The sequence below is a fragment of the Cyprinus carpio genome, chromosome A22 (assembly GCF_018340385.1).
Source record: "Cyprinus carpio isolate SPL01 chromosome A22, ASM1834038v1, whole genome shotgun sequence".
Taxonomy (NCBI): domain Eukaryota; kingdom Metazoa; phylum Chordata; class Actinopteri; order Cypriniformes; family Cyprinidae; genus Cyprinus; species Cyprinus carpio.
In genome coordinates this window covers 6564913-6586899 of record NC_056593.1, presented here as the reverse complement: position 1 = coordinate 6586899, position 21987 = coordinate 6564913, and the positions used below count along the sequence as shown (strand labels likewise).

Genomic DNA, 21987 nt, shown 5'->3' with positions numbered 1-21987 from the left:
TGGAGGCGTGCCGTGGGCGGAGCTAAAGAGTCCCGAGCACTTATGCGCCGATTGCCAACAAAACACAGAAATTTGATGCAGTTTGTAACACAGTTCATAGATCGGAAAAGAGGAGGCAGGAACCAGCGAACATTTAAACAAAACTTTTATCAATAAATGAATAACACAAAACTAAAAATGGTGTGTCAGCCCCTCACGGAAGACTGCCGCGCACAAACAGAACCAAAACAACATAAATAGTCTAGGCCTGGTCCTTACTCGTCTTGCACTGTCATCACTCCTCCTTTTATCCTTCCGGAGCTCCTCCGCGGGACTCAAGACCGGTAAGTGGCGCAGGTGTCGTGCATTATCATTTACTCCACCGGCCTCACTCCGTTCCCAAGGCTCTCGGCCCCGCCCCACTCATCACACAGTTTTACTCACCGCCTGCTATTCCTGCTATTCTCATGGCCAGGATATTTTACTGCTGGGGCCACTCAGTATCAAACGATCTGCAAATCCAAAACATCTGTCACTGAAATTACTGGAACAAACACACATGTGCGAAACTCCATTGCTGTCCCGGAAAAACAAACTGCATCCACTGTTTGCGTAACGCTGGGTTCTTTGGGAAGTTGAGCAAGGTTCTCTTTCCCTCACATCCAAAAACACATATTTTGGTGACATTCTTCTAGAGCGAGTCCTGTGCACCGCTGCTGATGACTTACGTAACCCGAATGAAGAACATTGGTGGGACCCACCCCCCCCCCACCACTTAATGTTAATTTAAACAATTTGAAATGTTTGAAAAGTCTCTTATGTTCACCAAGGCCAAGTTCAATATATGTCCATATGCAGTGCCCTCCATAAGTATTGGAACAGTAAAGACAAAATTGCTTTCTTTGCTGTGGAGTCAAGAGATTTACAAATATGATTAAAAGATGAATATGCGACAAAACTACATAATGTCACATTTTATAATTAGGTCTTTCGACACATACATGTTTTACCAAATAAAAAGGACAGCACTGTTAGAGTTCATCCCACTATTTGATGTGAGCAAAAGTATTGGAACAGTTAATTTAAGGCAGATGTAAAAGATTAAAAGCTAATATTTAGTTGCAGATCCCTTGCATGCAATCAGAGCAGTGAGTCTGCAACCCATAGACATCACCAGACTCTTGGTCTTAAGCTTTGCAATGCTTTTCCCCAGCCTTTAATGCAGCCAATTCCAGCTGTCGCTTGTTTTGGGGAGTTTCTGTCTTTAGTCTCCTCTTTAGCTGGTGAAATTAATGTTCAATCAGATTTAAATCTGGAGATTGATTTGGGCAATCTAAGACTTTACTGAATTGGCAGGGTGTTTTGGGTCATTGTCTTGATCCAATATGAAGTGCTTTCTAATGAGTTTCTTGGCATTTTCTTGAATACTGGTAGCCAAGAAAATGTTGTACCCCTCCAAATCCATTCTGCTTCTGCCATCATACATTAAGTCATCATTTAAATTAAGAAGACCTGTTCTAGAGACAGTCTTGCATGCCCATGCTATGAAGCTTTACAGATGAGGTTGTATGCTTAGGATCATTTGCAGTTCCTTTTTTTTCTCCACACTTTTGCTTTCCAATCACTTAGATAAAGGTTAATCTTTGTCTCATCAGTCCATCAACTCAGTTCCAAAACTCTACTGGCTCACATTTGTGAAGAATCTTGCCTTTCTTCTATTTTTGGTGCTGATCAGAGGTTTGCATTTTGCTGTGTAGCTTCTGTAATTCTGTGTCAAATTCTCCTGCGGACTGTAGATTGACAGAGTATCACCCCAGCTTTCTGGAGGTTGTTGGTGATTTTACAGACATGTATTTTAGGGTTCATTGTCACAGCTTTTATGATTTGTCTGTCATCAACTACTGTTGTTTATCTCAGCCGATTAGGTCGTCGTTGGTTGCTGATGTCGCCGGTAGTTTCCAAACTCTTGATTTCTCCATGCCCTATGTTTTTCCTATAGTTCTAATTGACTTCCTCTTTTCTTTTAGCATCCACATTGCTTGCTTTTCTTTCAGAGTCAGCTTCCTCGTCTTCATCCTGGTTTGTGTGTGTCCTCATCGAATGCAAGACTTAGAATGCTGAAGCAATGGATATAACTGATAAGACACATTCTTTGCTTTTAATATCTGAAGAATTAATGCAATGGGACACAGCTGAACACTTAGAAAGACCTGTGAGGCAACTGTTCCAATACTTATGCTCACATCAGACAGGGAGATGAAATTTTAAAAGTGCTGTTCTTCTTAGCTGGTAAAACATCTTTGTGTTGAATCACCCAATAATAAAATGTGACATTCTGTAGTGTTGTCTCATATTCATCTTTTAATCGTATTTACAGATTTCTTGACTCCACAACAAACAGAACAATTTTGTCTTTACTGTTCCACTACTTATGGAGGGCACTGTATAAGACTTGAAATGTTTAAAAAAGTAAAATTTTAAAGCATATGTTGAAGTGTTCATGTTAAATGTAGCATTAATTAATGTTAGCATATAGAAACTTATTGTAGAGTTTTACCAAATTAATAATAATATATAATATTAATTATGATTACATAATATGACACTACAACTGACCAATAAAGAACAAAGTTAACATGAATGTAGGCTACATAAATGATAGCAAATAACTCAAGTTTTTGAAGATACAGAGCTGACGAGTTGTTGAAGGCTGTTTTCGGCCAGGGGAAATCTGTTTGAATCCACACCAATGCGAAGTCATTAATCAGAGCTTGAACTTGTCCAATTGCTAATGGATGTTGCGCTGTCTGCCAGGGCTGTCGGGGTCTCAGGGTGCAGAACGATGGGTCTGTCCAGGGGGGAAACGGCGGCCGGGCCTGTTTTGCTGGACTGTTATACACGCTTCTCATTCTGTGAAATATTACTCATCTCCTGCAGAATTGTGATAAAGTGTCACTCTCTTACACACTTATTCGCTGGCTCGGGATCCACTAGAATAAAGTGCCATTGACTTTGGCCAACCTCAATTAGAAATGCCGCATGAAATGTAAATTACTGTATGCTTGGCACACGCTGACTTAAGTGCCTGCTGGGTGAGAAAACACAATACCACCCACCCCCCACCCCCCGCTGAGGTGTTTGCTGGATAAATGAAAGCTGACGTCAGAGGTGTAGCAAAGATTGGACTTAAGTCTAGGTTGGAGGAGACTGGCAGCGCTACTTTATTTTTAAAGCTAATTGAAGTCGCGCTCTTTTCTTGTTAAGGTTTGTGTACATTATTATCTGGATTACAGCTCACTTTTGTGATTGAATGAACCGAGGAGGTATGAAGTGCTGCACATTCAGTTTGTTAAAGGATTGACTTTGACAGCACAGAAAAGATGGGTGATGTGCTGCTTACTACATGCTGTGTGTTGTATACTACAGTGTGCTGACTGTACAAATAGTATTTTCAGTTAGTGAGATATGCATATGGATTATTTTAGATTCATAAACCAGTTTTTTTTTTTTTTTTTTTCAGATGATAAGGTTTGGACTGTAGTGAATCACAATAGCACAGAGATGGTGAGGGTTCAAGGGTCATCACTTCAGAAGCCCCACGTGATGAAGTTCAACTACAGCACGTCTCTGGAACAGCTGCGGACACTTGTGGGCAGGTCTGAACAGTGCCAGCAGGAAGTTGTTTATCTCTGCAGGAAGTCCCGCCTCTTCAACACATGGGGTGGGTATTGAACAACCTCTGCACTGTTAGTTCTAGCATTATATAATATATATTAATATATAACAAATATATTCATTTACATTTATTATATACATTTTATGTAATTGTTTTATGTGGATATATTGTCATTTACATTTTAATTAATGTATCAGATGTTTTTATCCAAAGTACCTTTTATATCCATCATTTATTTATTTCTTCTTGAGCTTTTGCTCTCTCGCCATTTAAGTCAATATATAAAGTTGCATGGTGCTTTATTATTATTAGTGTGTAATTATTATTTATTATTATTACAGTATTATTTAATATACAGTTATTTTATTTTTATAAACTATTGAAGTTTTATTAGTATTTTGAATTGTTAATATTGCCCTTTTATATATTTTAATTTTGGTATTTTATGTGCTTTTGTCTTTATTTTGCTATTTAAATGTAATTTATTTTTTATTTAAATTTTAGTTTTAATTTAGTTTTTTTTTTTTTTCAGTTAGTAATTTAAGTGGTTTAACTTTAACCTATTTCAGTCAGTTTCACATTTCTAATTTTATGCATTATTTTTACTATTAAAGTTTCATTTATTTCAGTTTTAGTTTTTATTCCAAGTCAATCATTTTAGTGCTTCAACCTATTAAGGTTAGTTGCCAAAACAACCTTTCTGATTTTCATTAAACATTCAAGTTTTTCATCTATTTATATATGATTGTATTTGTTTATTTCAGATAACAAATATGTTTTTAATAGTGTTAGTTAACAATGATAACCCTGATAATATATAACTGATCATTGGGTAATGTAATAATGTTTAATGACTTATTAATGCAAGGGTGAAAGTTATAGTGCTACGTGATATTTGTTCATATTTCTTACCTATTAAAAGCAGTCACTGGTCAGCGTTCACTATCCAAACATCTCATCTGCCTTCTTTCCAAGGTCTTATTCTTGATTAAAACGTCTCAGCTCATTGGATAATTTACCCAAAGTGGAATTTGTTCAGATCTATAATCTGACTTGACCCCAATATAATTACAATATTAATTGATGGGAAATGACGACATTTATAAACTAGCCAGTCCTTGAAATTGTTCATCAGTTTATGCCGGGCACAGAGGTATTTGCATAATGAGATCTGAAGTTGGGTCCCGTTCTTGCGCTCTGGTGGCTGCAGAGCAAGGGAACAACGATTGGCCTGATTTTTCCTGGGGTGGGGAGGTGTATTGAGTAGAAAGGCTAAACGTGTGGAATAATGGTGGCCAGATCTTGTGGGAATATCTCCATGGATTGTACTCTTTTCAGATCTGTTAACCACAGAGGAATATAATGTCAATTCTGACCACATTTTACAGGCAGGTAGAGTTTTACAGTGACAAAAACATTCAGCTCTTACTCATCTGCAATCGTCAACTGTATTTTTGAGATTATTTTTATTGTTATTCTGGGCATTTTTCATATTATTAAATCTTACTCATCTGCAATCGTCAACTGTATTGTTGAGATTATTTTTATTGTTATTCTGGGCATTTTTCATATTTAGTATTATTATTACAATATTATTATTATTATTATTATTATTATTTTATTTATTTTTATATTTATTTATTATGGTATTTATTTTGGCATGGTAACAAGTATACAATATTAACACACCTTTAAAAAAAATTCCTCCCCTCAATTTTATCAATTTAATATTACTTTTAAAATGGTATAATAGTGTAAACATGTAAACAGTGTATATGTCATGTTATATGTATTATAATCATTAGTATTATTGGCATTTGTCAAATTAGTGTACAACCCTTTTTACTTAAAATATATATTTAATATTATTTACAACCCTTTTTACTTAAAATATATATTTAATATTATTTGTTAAATTTTTTGATTTTTATATTAGTATTGTTGGTTGTGGTATTTAAGGTAATTACTATGCAGTATTTTTATTAATATTTTTCAAATTGCTAAACTAATGGCCAGCATTTTTTTTTTTTTTTTTTACTTTTTCTTATTTTCTTTATTGAATGTTGTAATGTTTTCATGCCTGATTTAATTTGAAACATGTAAGTGTGAGTAATTACTAAAATATCTTTGGGCAAACTATGTTTATCGGCCATAACACAAAAATAGTCAATTACTGTCACTATTAACCTTCTATATTGCCTGGAAGGCGTTTTTTGTTACATGTCACAGTCACTGGCAAAATAAAGAAACGTGTTGTCTGAAATGTGTTTGCTCCAGATGGAACGCCCTTGTCCTGGTGGCTGGACCGGGCAGGAGAGAGAAGGACGTACTGGGGTGGATTTCTCCCCGGGGTGCAGCAGTGCGCCTGCAGTCTGGATGAGAACTGCATTGATATGAATCACTTCTGCAACTGTGACGCTGACCACAGCTCATGGTATGAGCCGTCATCGTTTGCCTGTTTCTACACTGGTGCTCTTTTATATTAGATTTCGTGTTCTTCTGTTTGTAATCTGTTGAATATCATCTCAGCACATGTTTACAGTATCAATAGCTGTGGATAGTAAGAGCAGTCGTGTAAAAACCGTTATTGTTTGCTTGTGAACAGGGAGAATGACACAGGAGTGCTGTCCTACAAAGAGCACTTACCAGTGACCGAGATCTTGGTAGGAGACACAAACCGAAGTGGGTCTGAAGCCATTTACAGAGTGGGATCTCTGCACTGCTACGGGGACAGTACGTAAGCACGCATATCTCATTTTAGCATACTTCAGAAACTTTTTAAACTGCAGATGTGCAACTAAATTGTAACATGATCGACAGGATTTTATTTTTCTTTTTTTTCATTGTTTCAACTAAATAACTAACTAAATAAATTATCTATTTTTTTCTGAACCATACTTTTGTAATTAACACATTTAGAAACTTTTTTAAGAAATGTAGTATCTGCTGTCAGTTTTTGTTTCTTTTTTATGAATTGTTGTATATGTTGTCAGATAGCTATTATTTCATTTTTTTGAAAAAAACACAAAATTTTTTTTTTTTTTTAAACAAAACAAAAAAATAAGCGAGATATGTTTTTTGCTTAATAAAAGTAATGTCTATTTGAAAAACTGCATCGACGTTTTCGGAGATGTGAGCTCCAGGGCATCAGCAGTCGTTTAGCGCTCATGAACGCGCCGAAAAGTAGTAGTTTTGTGTTTTTGAAAGAGTGGATAGAAGTTTTAGCTCTGATGTCTCTTAGTGGTTAAACATGAGCTATAATTAGTTTTGGGTAAATCTAACGGGCAATCTTTGGTCTCCTTAATATACTTGTTTCCAGAACAATTGTTTTTTGTCTGAGAGTAAAATCTCATCACGTTATATTTTATGTAACTTTAATGCTGTATATCAGAGCGCTGCCTTTCTACTTTTGACTGAATTGCCTAGCAACTTTTATGCGCGCCGAAAGCAGGCTATTATTAATTAAGGGATAATGCACGGCTAGCTGTGCATTAAACAATTTTAATGCACAATGTGGAGGCCAAGAACTACCCGATGCGAAGGGGAATTTATTACATTTACATTTATGTGTCTGACGGACGCTTTTGATCCAAACTGAGTTGCATTGCAAGCTATGATTTTATCCATGCTTATCCTTGGAATCAAATTCATGATCTTCTAGTTGTCAGTGCTGCCTTCAACTGTTTTAGCGACAGTTGTTGCTGACAGTTTAATAAATGAATCAATCATGCTTAACCTTTTTTTTTTTAAATTGCACATTTTTGTAGTTAGTGCATTAACATATTTGGCCTATTAATCCCATATGTTAATGCATTAATTTTAACAACATTAAAAATTGGGTATATCTAGAACTTGCAGTCAGATCTTGTCTTCACTTACACAGTCTATCACATCTTAGCTATAAAAGAGTGATATAGTTTAGCTAAATTTCTGACAAGACTCCTTAAAGGGATACTCCATCCCAAAATGAAAATTTTGTCATTAATCACTTACCCCCATGTCGTTCCAAACCCGTAAATGCTTTCGTTCATCTTCGGAACACAATTTAAGATATTTTGGATGAAAACAGGGAGGCTTGAGACTGTCCCAGAGACTGTCAATTATTTGGCAGTCTATGGGACAGTCTCAAGCCTCCCAATTTGCATTTAAAATATCTTAAATTGTGTTCGGAAGACGAACGAAGCATTTAAAGGTTTGGAACAACATGGGGGTAAGTGATTAATGACAAAATTTTCATTTTGGGGTGGAGTAACCCTTTAAATTACAGGTTATAATTAAGTCTTAACATAGGAATATTTTAATAAAACCATAATCGGTCTCCTCTTACCTCAGGGTTTTTGTGGAACGCCGCTTCCTTCTACCAGGAGTCGTCCTACCTGCACTTCCCAATGCTTCAGGCCGAGCTCAGCATCGACATCTCGCTCTATTTCAAAACCACGGCTCCCTCCGGAGTCTTCCTGGAAAATCTGGGTGCAAAAGACTTCATTAGAGTGGAACTCAGCGGTGAGTCCCTTATATTGAGAGCGAGACTTTCAAAATAGAGAATTAACAAAATTTTCAAATGAAGATGGGTTAAGAAAAGGTTTTTTGTTACTATTATTTTTCTGTTAACACAAATGTCAAAATAAAATGGTAAAAGCCACTCATATTCATGCCGTGTCATTAGTATTTGCAGCAAAGAGGAGAGGATGCAGCCAGTTTGAGTGGAAAGAGTCGTTTTAGTGAACTGTGCCGTTGAAACCATCAGCTGTGTAATTACTGTACACAGTTCACCGAGGCTGTTCATCTTCATCATACTGCCTGCCATCAACTTTTTTATATATTTTCCCCCAAGTATAAGGATTTTTTTTTTTTTTTTTTACCAAAAATCGGCAGAATATATTGCCAAGGTAGTTGAATTAATGTAAATGTGAAAATTAAGAAGTTGGCTTCCTGTTTTAGGGTGTTGTTTATATATATATATATATATATATATATATATATATATATATATATATATATATGTATTTAAAATGTATTTATGGTTTTTTAAGCTGTATGAAAAAAACTTTGGAATATTATGTAATGTCTATTATTATTTTTCATTTAAATTTTTTAAATAATTTATTCACCGATAAATATACCATCAAAGGTTTTGTTTTTTTTTTAAATTTTTTAGTGTAATGAATAATTTTTAAATGATTTTATATTAAGTATTACAATATAATAATTTGTGATCAATTCTAAAAATAGTGCTGAATAATAATAAATATTAAAAATATAATAAAAATGCTTTATATACATTTCAAATATATTATTGAAAAAAAATTGTATTTGTAACTTTTAAAAAATATAACTATTAAATAAAGTATATAACTATTAAATAATAAATATATTTAAAACATAATGCATTTTAAATTTATATAAATATTTTAATATTATTTGCACATTTTATTTTGCATCCCTTTGATGGTACTTTAATATCTTGATATTTATGTATTATTGTTTTAGAGCCATACTTATAACCAAACAGCTAAATAGATTATTTTAATATAAGAGCTAAAAAATGATTTTACCTACATACTTTTAATAAAGAATATTTGAGACAAGTCATTAAATTGGAGAGTTGAACTGATTTACAATAACTAAACTGTAGCGTAATTTCTGCTACTTAAGATTAAATATGAAATTTAAATATGAATATCAAATCACCCAACCCTACAATTACATCCACAAATTCCTGTTGCATATGAAGTGATCGGTGTTTTCTTCTCATTCCTGCAGCGCCCTCTGTTGTGACCTTCACATTTGATGTGGGTAATGGCCCGGTGGTTCTGATGGTGAAGTCTCACGTGCCACTGAATGACAAGCAGTGGCATTATGTCCGAGCGGAGAGGAATGTGAAGGAGGCGTCGCTGCAGGTGGACCAGCTGCCCTTGCGCTTCCTGGAGGCTCCGTCTGAAGGCCACACCCACCTTCAGCTCAACAGCCAGCTGTTCATTGGTAGGCACCGCCTTGAGTGACAGCTCTGTGCCAGCGGGGCGTAAAAGAATAATATCCCTGTACCTCAACACAGATGTTGCTAATAGAGTTTACATGCTAATTATTTCTATATTAATTCTTAATTTTATCCCCTTTTTTTCTGCATTACTTTTTGCTATATTATTGTTTGCTGACTTAATTTTGTTGTACCAGCACTTACAAGGCTTTCCATTTTTTGCATTTAATTTAGTTTTACTCACACTAAAAAAGCTTCCTTCCTTATTTGCTCTTAATTTAGTTGTACCAGCGCTAACAAACCTCTGTGTTTTTTTTGCAATTAATTTTGTTGCACTAGCTTTAACAAAACTTTACATTTTTGTTCTTAATTATGTTGTACTAGCTCAAACAAAGCCTTGTCTTAATTACTCTTAATTTTGTTGTACTAGTGCTAATAAAGTTGTTTTTTTTTTGTTTTTTTTACTTAATCTAATTTTACTTATGCTAACAAATGTTCCTGGCTTATTTGTGTTTAATTTTGTTGTATTAGCACTAACAAAGCTTTGTCTTTTTGCTCTTAATTTTGTTGTAGTAGCGCTGACAAAGCTTGTTTTGATTACACTTAATTTTGCTGTACTAGCGCTAACAAAGCTTTGTCTTTTTGCACTTAATTTTGTTATACTAGCGCTAACAAATCTTTGTCTTTTTGCTCTTAATTTTGTTGTAGTAGCTCTGACAAAGCTTGTTTTGATTACACTTTATTTTGCTGTACTAGTGCTAACAAAGCTTTGTCTTTTTTGCAATTAATTTTGTTGCACTAGCTCTAACAAAACTTAAAAATTGCTCTTGATTTTGTTGTACTAGTGTTAACACAGCTTGTTTTGATTACACTTAATTTTCTAGTACTAGTGCTAAAATTTTTTGTTTATTTTGCACTTAATTTTGTTGTACTAGTGCTAACAAATATTTGTCTTTTTGTGCTTAATTTTGTTCTGGTAGCATGTGCTGATTACACTTAATTTTGTTGTAGTAGCGCTAACAAAGCTTGTGTTGATTACACTTAATTTTGTTGTAGTAGCACTAACAAAGCTTTGTCTTTTTTGCAATTAATTTTGTTGCAGTAGCTCTAACAAAACTTTATATTTTTGTGCTTGATTTTGTTTTACTAGCGCTAACAAAGTTTTTGATTACAATTGATTTTGTTGTACTAACGCTAACAAAGTTTGTGTTGATTACACTTAAGTTTGTTGTACTAGCGCTAACAAAGCTTTGTCTTTCTTGCAATTAATTTTGTTGCACTAGTTCTAAAAAAAGTTTTTGATTTGTTGTAGTAGCACTAACAAAGCTTTGTCTTTTTTGCACTTAATTTTGTTGAAGTAGCTCTAACAAAACTACATTTTTTGCGCTTAAATTTGTTGTACTAGCGCTAACAAAGCTTTGTCTTTTATGCACTTAATTTTGTTGTAGTAGCACTAACAATGCTTTTGATCACACTTCATTTTTTTGTGCTAGCACCAGTAAAACTTTTTTACGTTTAATTTTGTTGTACTACCATTAACGAAGCTTCTGTCCTAAATTCACTTAATTCTGTTGTACTAGCACTAACAAAGCTTTCCATTTTTGTTGTTAATTTTGATGTACTAACGCTAAGATAGCTTCCTTTTTAAAATTACTGTTTTTGTCTGTGCAGGAGGCACAGCATCGAGGCAGAGAGGATTTCTAGGGTGCATCAGGTCATTAAGCATCAACGGGATGACACTTGACCTTGAGGAGCGGGCTAAAATGACCCCTGGGGTCAGTTCGGGGTGCCCGGGTCACTGCAGCAGCCAAAACAGCTTGTGTCACAACAGGGGGAAATGTATCGAGAAGAGCAGTGGCTACGTTTGTGACTGCACACACTCAGCCTATGGAGGACCCAACTGCAAGAAAGGCACGTCATTATTGCTGATAAATCGTTTGCGCTAATATTGAGTTTGTTTGCACGCTTGGTTTCTGCCAGTTACAGTATCTTAAAAGCAGGTTGCCCAATGGTCAACATCATACCAATATACAATAAAATGTCTAATTAGATCTTAAACAGTCAAGATATCCATAACTAAGGTAAGGTGCTAACTGGCCAAATATTGACCAGCAGATCTGTCTATGGCTATTTATGACACCGAAGGTTTTAGATTTTCTTGCAGTTCAAAGGAGCAATTCCTCATCAAAAACAGTTGGTTTCAACTTTGTTATGCTCCTAACTCCTCTACAGTATATCAAAGAACTTTCCTTTAGGGGGGGAGTTAAGTTATGGGTTAGATTGATTTGTTTTGTGGGCATTGTGCCCGCAGATTGCACCTGATCAAAGCTGAGCGGGATAAAACATGAGATATTCAGTGCAGTTCTGCTGTTCTTTGTCTGTCTCGCTGTCTCAGAGTCCATGACCGTGAACCGAAGTTGTTTGGATGAATTTCGCTCAAAGGGTTGCAACCTGACCAATCTCAGCGGACCCTCCCTGCCCATCACGCTCAATGCTAAACCTCTCTGTTGTCAATGCAGCCTTTATCACATTTGATCCTCTGATATGCCAGACAGCCAAGACATTCAACGCTCTGTGAATAAGACTGCGTTCTTGGCTTTGCGTTTTCTTTATTGGACTCTAGAGGGCTTGTGTTTCTATTCAGATAATATTGTGAGTAAATGAACACCATGAGATGACCAGGGGTCGGTTTCAGTCCAAGCATAATTTTGCATTCATTTAAAGTTTAAATGATTCATTTCCTCTGCATCATGTCCTTGGTTTTCGACAGCGCATTAATATGCTGATATGGAAACAAAAACACGGCCAATCAGTGTCTATGATCTGCCCACAAGCGTTTGCACCAACATTTTCATGCTTCTGTGTCTTCTTCCTTTCTAGAAGTTTCCATGTCCTTTGAAAGCGGGTCCTCTGTGACCTACACCTTCCAGGAACCATTTTCTGTGATGCGCAACCACAGCCGTCAGTCCTCAGCTATCTTTGCCCAAAGCAGCAATTCACGAGAGAGCATCGCCTTCAGTTTCCTCACAACTCAAACGCCTGCCATGCTTCTGACAGTCAACACCTATCATCAACAGTACATGGCCATTATTCTGGCTCACAATGGTACTAACATAATATTACTCTTTTGTTCTTTCTTTCTTTCTTTTTTACTGTAATATAGGTGAATCTCACAAAACATGTCAAGAACATGTTCAGACCATACTGTATTTCATCCCAAAACAACAACAATAATAATAATAAATGACTCATTCTCATTACTTGCATGCATATTGTAAAGTATAATGTTAATTATATAGTTTGCATGCATCATAGTAGTGTTTTTTGTACTGCTTTAAATTTATGCTAATTAAAATTTAAGGATAATATATTTGATATATATGAACATTAGAACCACCTTGAGATTTAAAGGAATATTATGGTAATGATAATGCAAAGAATTTTCTTTTTTTTAACAGGAATTTGCTAAACTTAGTTCAGATAAAGTCTAGAAATGTATATTATCAGAGAATAATAACAATTTTCTATTTCTTTTTCTGTTATTTTGTCCTGTTACAGCATGTGGCAAATCACAGTGTTGTATTGGCCAATCAGAGCTGTTTTTTGATTACCTTCAGACTGTCAGTTGATGATTACTACAATGATTGTGATGATTGGAGAGGAGCATCCTTTTCTGTGTTTCTCATATTTCAAAACAGCGGTCAAGCTAGCAATTACCCTCATCAGTGGGGAAGGAAATGCGGACTTGATTCTGTCTCACTTATGTCTCAAATTGCCTCCCTTTCTCGCATCTCATTGGCGTCCTGCAGGGAGTTTGCAGATTTGGTATCGGCTGAACAGAGAGAAAGAGCCTGACATCTTTACACCAACGTCTCTTAATTTGGCCAATGGAGAGCTCCACAGAGTCCAGATACATAGAGAGGGAAGGGACATGTACGTCCAGGTGAGTTTTGAAAAAGTAAAAAAAAAAAAATTTGGTAAGTTCTGTGGTAGCTATTAACCAGTTATGGCAGCTACTGTACGTTAACAGCGTTATTATAAATCATTGGTCTTTATTCATGAAATGAGCAGAACAAATCATTTATTGAACCTAACCAAGACAATGTACATAAAAATGGTTTTCAAACAATTTTAAAGATGGACGTTGCAGTCATGCAACAATTTATATACCAATATCAGACTATATACTCAATTTTGGGTTATTTATGTCTGAGAGTTGTACCAAGACAAATTCCTATCAACTTGTTGACATGGCAATAAATTTATTGAATTGAATTGAATTGAATATGAACGAATTGCACTGAAATTCAGTTAAAGATGTGGGTCACATTCATGCAACAATTTATATACAAATTGTTTTACGAACAAATTAGACAAAAATGTGAGTCACATTCATGCAACAATTTACGTACGAATTGTTTTATGAACAAATTACAATGAAATTCTATTGAAGATGTTGGTCACATTCATGCATCAATTTATGTACAAATTGTTTTACGAACAAATTAGACAAATTTAAGATGTGAGTCACATGCATGCAACAATTTACATACGAATTGTTTTATGAACAAATTACAATGGAATTCAATTGAAGATGTTGGTCACATTCAGGCAACAATTTATATATGAATTGTTTTACAAACAAATTAGATAGAAATTTAAGATGTGAGTCACATTCATGCAACAATGTATATACAAATTGTTTTACGAACAAACATTATATTTTAGGTATAAAATATAATATATAATAAATTTAATAAATAAAAATGATTCTTTGAACAATTTATGCATACATTTAATTGAAGGTGCAAGTTGAATTTTGCAACACTGCATAGTTTTATGACCATTTTGCACATTTATTGTCTAGGGTACATTTTTTGTTACAAATTATGTTAAATTGCTTTTATGAATCATCTGGATTATTTTGAATAAATGTGTTGCACGTTAAATAACAATAGTATAAATAAAAACATTCTTGTTACAATTTCCATATGAATGTTTTGCTAAATAAATTACACACACACAAAAAATTTATTTATGCTTCAGTTTTCATTAGAATGCTTTTACAAATAATTCACAAAGGAGTTGAGTTCCACTCATGTTTCGTGAGTTAGTCCTGATGCTGCTGAGGGAAAGTTATAGCATCATTAATCGCATGCCTTTCAATTGATTAAGATCAGATTTGTTTTCAGTCTGAGATAAATAAAGTACCCTGATGTGCATGGCTGATGATACATTTCAGTTTTGTACGTCGGTAGCACAGACTTCATGAACAGAGCTTAAACTCAAGGATGTCATCAGTATTCTTCACACAGTCTTGCAGATTAACACTTGGCGGCTTTTGTCTCACACCAATAAAATATTTGTAGAATCTTGCGAATGTCACGCTACATCTCTCTCTCTTTGACTCTGTATCCTTCTCCTTCTTAGATTGATAAAGATACCAATCTGAAATACAGCCTGTCCACGGACAAAGAGTTAATCACGATAAGGTCTTTGACATTGGGGAAAGTCACAGGTAGGCGGTTTAATTAAACTTCAAGATTAAAGCTGTGGATGTGCGAGCCTGTGCTTCACTAGCTAATTCACCACTCCAAGCCACCATGAGATAGTCTGATGGGCAAGAATCCTTCATTTAGCACTACATACACTGGTTTGGTTTACATACACCGTCTTTCGGATGAGACGTTAAACCGAGGTCCTGACTCTCTGGTCATTAAAAATCCAAGGATGTCCTTAGAAAAAGAGTAGGGGTGTAACCCTGGCATCCTAGTCAAATTCGGCCATTGGCCTCTGACCATCACGGCCTCCTAACCATCCCCAAATCTGCTGATTGGCTTCATCACTCTGTCTCCTCTCCACCAATAAGCTGGTGTGTGGTGAGCGTTCTGGCGCAATATGCCTGCCGTCACATCAACCAGGTGGATGCTGCACACTGGTGGTGGTTGAGGAGATCACCCCCTTCTACTGTGTGTAAAGTGCCTTGAGTGCCCAGAAAAGTGCTATATAAATGTAAAGAATTATTATTATTATTATTGGTTTAGTTTAGCACTAGTTGTTGGGACAAGTACCTACTGAGGTACAGTATTCTTGCCTCTCTCAGGTCGAGCTGGTGTAGACGAGGAGGTTCTTCAGGCCGGATCCAGAGGTTTCATCGGCTGTCTGTCTTCAGTTCAGTTTAACCATTTGGCTCCTCTCAAGGCGGCTATATTAAATCGAGGCAGCTCATTGGTCAGTGTTCTCGGTAACCTGGTAGAGTCAAATTGCGGAGAGCTGGCAGATAAATCTTCATCCAGATCTTTGTCAGGTTGGTAAAGGTACCATCTTATGTTTTCAAGAAATTACTAAATGAATGGAATCACTGTACAAACAACAATCTTTATTCACAGATCATGCAGACACAGGAAGTAGAGGGAAGAAACTTACGAACGCTGCTCAAAGTGACTCCGCTGTAATTGGAGGTAGGTGCCGCTTTCCTGCTCCATTTTTTAAGGCAAATGTGCTGTAAAATTAAACCTTTTATGAATATTCACACTTTCAGTAAGGTATTTTGAAGGTGCGAAAGATGACACAGGCAACAAAGGTCCATTGTCAATCGTCAAAAGTCTAGTTATAAGGCATAACTCATGAGTCACTTTCAAAGAAAGCAGCTTTTTGTTGGTCACCATGGCAAATCCTCGTGTCCAACTTGAACTTGTTGCGAAATCTTTGTGGGAAGATCTTTCACCCTCACGCAAAAATCCCAATTGTGTGGATTCCTACTGAAATTACTGCATTTTGCCAGTGAAAATTCATCAAACGGTGTTAAATGTGACTGCACCTGTGACCATCGTGCACAGAGAGTGGTGGTTTATGAAGCATTGCAAATAAGTCGCTTTTAAACCAAGCAGCTTTCTGCTCGTCAACGCGGCGAATCTGTGTGACCAACTTGAACCAGTTGCAAAAACTGCATGAGGAAATCTTTCGCCCTTGTGCATTGGCACAAATGCCACTCACTTATTCTGTCTCTCGTAGGTTTGATAGCAGCAGTGGTGCTCATTACCCTCTGTGCCGTGGCCGTGATGACCCGCTTCCTGTACCGCCATCGAAACGAGCGTACCCAGCAGATGGCCTCCGTCAAGGAGAAAGATCACCAGCCCAGGCCAGAACTCAGATACCGGGCTGAGTTGGACCTACACGGTGCCATGAGAGACAGCAGGAAAGAGTACTTCATCTGACTTGTGCCGTACGAATCTCGTGACCCCCATTGGGTTGCTGTGACCCTATGTTCGGCGCCAACTCAGTGGACAGGGATTGGGCACAGGAAGTCAGCTGAGCCTTGTGGACACAGCCAGTGACCTTCACCCTCCCAACCACTGTCCTTTAGCATCCAGGATTCAGGGAACGGAAAGTACACAACACAGATACTTTGAATTATAGCAGTATGCAGGCAGCGTGGTGGATTTTAATGTATTGGTGGTTCTTTGCTGTGGTTTTAGAAAAATGTTCCCAAGAGTTAGAAGATCAGGTGGCTTCAAAACTCAGAAGCTGTACCCAAACATGGCCTTCAGCCCTTCGCAGAGGATGAAGAATCAGACGTTTGAAGCGACTCTTTTGCTTTCAGGGCTAATTGTTTAACCAGACAAAGAGATTACAGAATCGTTTGTGTGTGCACATGCGAATCAGTCTGGCAGACAAACAAACACTCAACGGTCTCCAGTCTGTGGACCGTGACCAATCAAACGGCTCTGGTGCGGTACTAATCCAGCACGAATCGTCTTGTTCAGCCACAGGCGAGCACGATGTAGTGATGCAAATAAAGTGGTTGATGTTACCAGTGGGGCTCTTTCACTTCCTCCTTTCTTTGCTCTGTTTCTCCTTCATACATTCACTCTTTCCTTTACTAAGGACTACTTGAAACAGCATTCGCACTGCATTTAGCTTAACAGTTATGTGATGAATCGCAGAGTGAAAGAACAGGAAATAAGGACTTGATTGTGTCCATAATAGGGTCATGAAAAGCAGGCGTTGTGTTTCAGAATGGTGGAGGGATTTGCATCGAAGAATCATTCAAAATAAAACCAGTAGCCATTTAATTATGGTTATGTCATATAATTTAGAGTGAAAGTGAAATAATGGGTGGGGATTTTATGTAGTGTGATTTGATTGGATCCTTAAAAGTAGGATTGATTTTGATCAGTATCATATCGGTGCCAACATGTTTTTGGTTACATTGGCAGAAAAGCTGTGGAACAAGTTTTATGAAAAACATTGATTTGTGCAGAAGAAAACCTGTAACATTTATTAAGAAATTGGAAACTGGATATTTTGAGTATTTCCTGTTGGTGCTTTATTTTAAATAGCCGAAAGCCTTTACTTTACTGCATACTTTGCAGGTTAAATGATATAGCTAATCAGTTGGATCTAGTGGATTTTCTGGTGGATTCGGACAAAAATCTGTGTAGTTCTTAAGACAAGTCCTTAGTCGTCTTAATCTGTTTTGTTAGAAGATCAAGACTGTAAATTTGAAATGTGTAGAGGTGCTTAACATTTGTTTAGCCAACTTTTAAAGGTGTTCTACCATATAAATGGCCTCAAAGCTAATAGACGAGATCTTACAAGCCACTGAAGTCCAATTTTTATTTCATAGGGTCTTTAAGTAAAGTTATACGGTCAATTTTAATTTTATGTAATCTTTAAAGTCTAAGACTCACTCATTCAGTGCATCTGTTTCTGATGCACTCTATAAGGATTTTCCAGGCCCTTGTTTGACCCCTTAAATCTGAGGTCAGTGACTGGTTCCAAGAAATGTTGTTCTAGAACCAAAAAAAGGATGTTGAAAGGATGTTCTGCTTACATAAATCATGTAAAGTGAGTCTCAACAACAAAAGCACACATGGTTCTTATCTGCTGTCAAAAACAAACTCTAAACAAAATAGTTTTCTTCTTCTTGTTCATAAAAACATTATAATAACAATTATAATTGTTAAATTATCATAAATGGTTTTTATTTGCTGTTATAATTGTTAAATTATAATTGTTAAATTATAATATTATATATAATATAATATATTATATATAATATTATAGAAGTGTTGGGGGTTCGATTCCCCGGGAACACATGATAGGTAAAAAATTGATAGCCTGAATGCACTGTAAGTTGCTTTGGATAAAAGCGTCTGCTAAATGCATAAATTCATATATATATATATTATTTTTCTATATTCTATCCTTTCAAATGTTGCTTAAGAACCTGAAATAAAAGCCCCAAAAGTTCCCCAAACAAGTAAGAACGGACATTTTCTTTCACTTTTACCTTCATGAAGTCTCATGTGCTGGTCAGAAGTGGCCATGATGTGTTTTCTGGGAACATGAAGTTCCCTGTGAATCACAGATTCGATGAAGGGAAGGTTTCACATTGGAGTGCATCAAACCAGTCCACAATAAACTCTTAGACTGGGAATATGAGAATTCATTCTGTACTGGTGGGACCTGATTCTATTGCATTATATTCCAGAGGAACCAAGTAATGGAGTCAAAATATCATTCACAGCCTTTTAAAGGTTGCCAGGTCTTTTGTTTCCCGTGTATGACTCAAAAATGTCTTAGATCATATTATGATTGCTTCCTCACCGCAATGAGATATAATCTAAATAAAAACAATAATTGGTTCCCGGACTCAACATGAAAAAAAAAAAAAAAAAAAAAAAGAATTGTTCTGAACAGAATAGCATAGGAAAGGGTCAAGATGTACAGATTCCTCTGATACCCACGATGCACCAGAGTGAAGCTTCGAGGCGGTATCTAATCATCGCCCCACCCAACCCCCTCATTTGTCATTTTCAGTGGCGTCAGGACAAAGAATCAGTAATGCTAGATATTTATCTAGCCGTGATCTATGTAAATGTCAGTCCCGCGATGGAACAGAGATGATGGATCCTTTCTCAAACAGCCCTGGGCTCAGAACTGAGTCCGATTTACAGCGAAATCCATCTCAGCATGGATAAACACCAGCCGGAATGTTGTACCACGATTGGCTCATTCCTCTCATTAGATTTCAGTTCATCTCACGGAGGTAATGAATCCTCAATCTCAGATATTCATGCTACCGAAACTGAAATGAAGCGGGATGGCTTACCGAGAAATTTCAGCAGCTCACAGGAAGTTTATGATGTGATGTGGTTTTTTTTTTAATTAAGCTACACATCACTAGAAAAACAAAAATGGGATTTTTTTTTTTTTTTTTTATTGTGGCAATACATCCACACTGAGAGAAAAAAAAAGTGGTGAAACAATTTTCACTCAAAAATTAGAAGTTTTAGAAGTGATTACAAAGAAACAGCAAGTAACACATTAAACTAAACATGATTTTTTTTTTAATAGAGTTTCCCGTTAAACTCTATTTGTTTTACAGATTCTAAAAATCTACTTTTACCTTTTACAGTGCAGTTGTGATGCAAACATTAAAAATGCAAATCATTTTGGGAAATTATTAAAAATGTTTAAGAAAATTAAAATGTAAACACACAGAGACGTGTTACTGCATATTGTTATTTTTTTGTATTATTTATATGCTATAATAGTATTTATTAATATTCAGAATTAACTTTTATTGTATTTTCAGTTTTCATTTTAGTTTGTTTTAGTAATTTTGTTATTTGCTTTTTTATTTTTTTAAATGTCTTTATAGCTTTAAATTTTATTTAAGTTTTAGCATTACAACAAACTGGCAATTAGTTTTAGTTCAACTTACTTTTATTTGTTTGTTTGTTTTTATTTATATTTTATTTCAGTTTCATTTCAGTCATCAAAAAAACTTTTTTTTATCAGCATTTTAAATAACAATAACAATACTGATTGCACATTGACTGAATTAAAAGGACATTTGTGTACATACATGCATATACACACATTTAAAAATGACATGCGAGCACTAATACTAGTCTAGCTAGCCCATTTGCCTGCCTTTGAATAAAAATCAATTTCTACAGTTAGATGAATATTGTCCTCTAATTAACATATATGATATGGTTTATAAATTCGTTCCTATATCCTGGGTACATCGATCTAAAAAATGGTGTGAGCTGTTAGTATAGTTTAACCTTTGTGAATTTTCACCATATGCTGGAATATGAAGTATTAGCTGCTATTTTCGAAGGACTGGAGAATTGTGTTTGTAGAATTCGCCAAGCAGAGTTTGCAGAATTCGCCAAGCTGCTGTCACATAAAGCACATCACGCTTCCACCAAAACAAGGCAGAATATCTGGCACCCCAGAAAGCACCAACAAATAAACCTTTCACAGAGCTAAAATCTTGTTATCTAAACAGTCTTGGTTGCATTGCTTTGGCTGAATGCCACGGGTCTGCTTGGATTCTTATGTTTGCAGAAAAATAAAATAAAAAATACTGTGGTCCGTTGCCTAAACACATTTTTGAAGTGCATTTAAATATTTCATTAACATGACAAATCACTGACAATGTTATGGACTATAATATACACTAATGACTGATTTTTTTTTGAGCTTGTTTATATGGTTAGAATTATAAAGGTGTATTGTAAATAAATGTATATTTAATAAAAAACAGAGACATTTTTGGTAGCTTTATGTGCTACATTTTTGTGTCTTCTTTTTTCTAACTTCTTGTTAGTAGAAAAGATCTTGACATGCATTGAGAATCTGCCTTGGTTTGGACAAAAACAAACAATGAGTTCTGTTCTAGTGGGTTTGCGTTCATTAAGCAAGTGTCAAGTGTTAGAAATGTCTGCTTTGGAACTATATTAAGACAAACATGGGAAACACTTGCTTTATTTTTGTTATATTTGTTATATTTTTGTCCTAACTTTTATCCTGCTTTTTTTGTAGCTCAACAGCCACTGGGCAACTGTTTGCAGTGTGAATATTGTTGAAAATATCTTCATTTGTGCTCCATGGATGAAAGTAAGTCATGCAGGTTTGGAACGACATAAGGGTGTGTAAATAAAAATGTAATTTTCATATTTGGATGAACTGGTAATTTTTCTGTCCTTGGTAAACATGAAATGCTATGATAAGTGACAAAAAATCACAGCCGATAAGAACATATTTGATGTTTAAAATACAGATATATGGAGCAGGCTTTTGGACCAATGAGATTTCATTGTGGGTGGGGCTATATGCGTGACGTGGCAGAAATAGAGACCAGTCAACTGCTAGAATGTTGACAGTCACATGACTGGGACAAAAAAATCAGATTAAAATGTACAATAAATAAACGATCTCGTCATACATGGTTATGGCAATGTTTATTTCTGCCTCAACATTTCATAAAACAGCAGCATATCATCAAATTAAGAGTTAAAGAGAGATATACCTTGTCCTACTAGTCACGTCAAGT

General features: G+C 35.7%; 1 protein-coding gene across 1 annotated transcript in view; it reads left to right on the top strand.

The window, feature by feature from the left end:
• The window catches only part of cntnap5b (contactin associated protein family member 5b), a 58683-nt gene extending 41230 nt beyond the window's left edge, over positions 1-17453 (top strand). Inside the window, exons 13-24 of the mRNA XM_042711748.1 lie at positions 3500-3700; positions 5933-6089; positions 6261-6388; positions 7988-8158; positions 9419-9637; positions 11304-11543; positions 12513-12737; positions 13442-13575; positions 15063-15150; positions 15736-15939; positions 16022-16093; positions 16647-17453. Coding sequence (XP_042567682.1) covers positions 3500-3700; positions 5933-6089; positions 6261-6388; positions 7988-8158; positions 9419-9637; positions 11304-11543; positions 12513-12737; positions 13442-13575; positions 15063-15150; positions 15736-15939; positions 16022-16093; positions 16647-16849 — 2042 coding nt within the window. The 3' untranslated portion in view covers positions 16850-17453. The remainder of the gene's footprint in view (positions 1-3499; positions 3701-5932; positions 6090-6260; positions 6389-7987; positions 8159-9418; positions 9638-11303; positions 11544-12512; positions 12738-13441; positions 13576-15062; positions 15151-15735; positions 15940-16021; positions 16094-16646) is intronic.
• The last annotated feature ends 4534 nt before the right edge of the window (positions 17454-21987 follow it).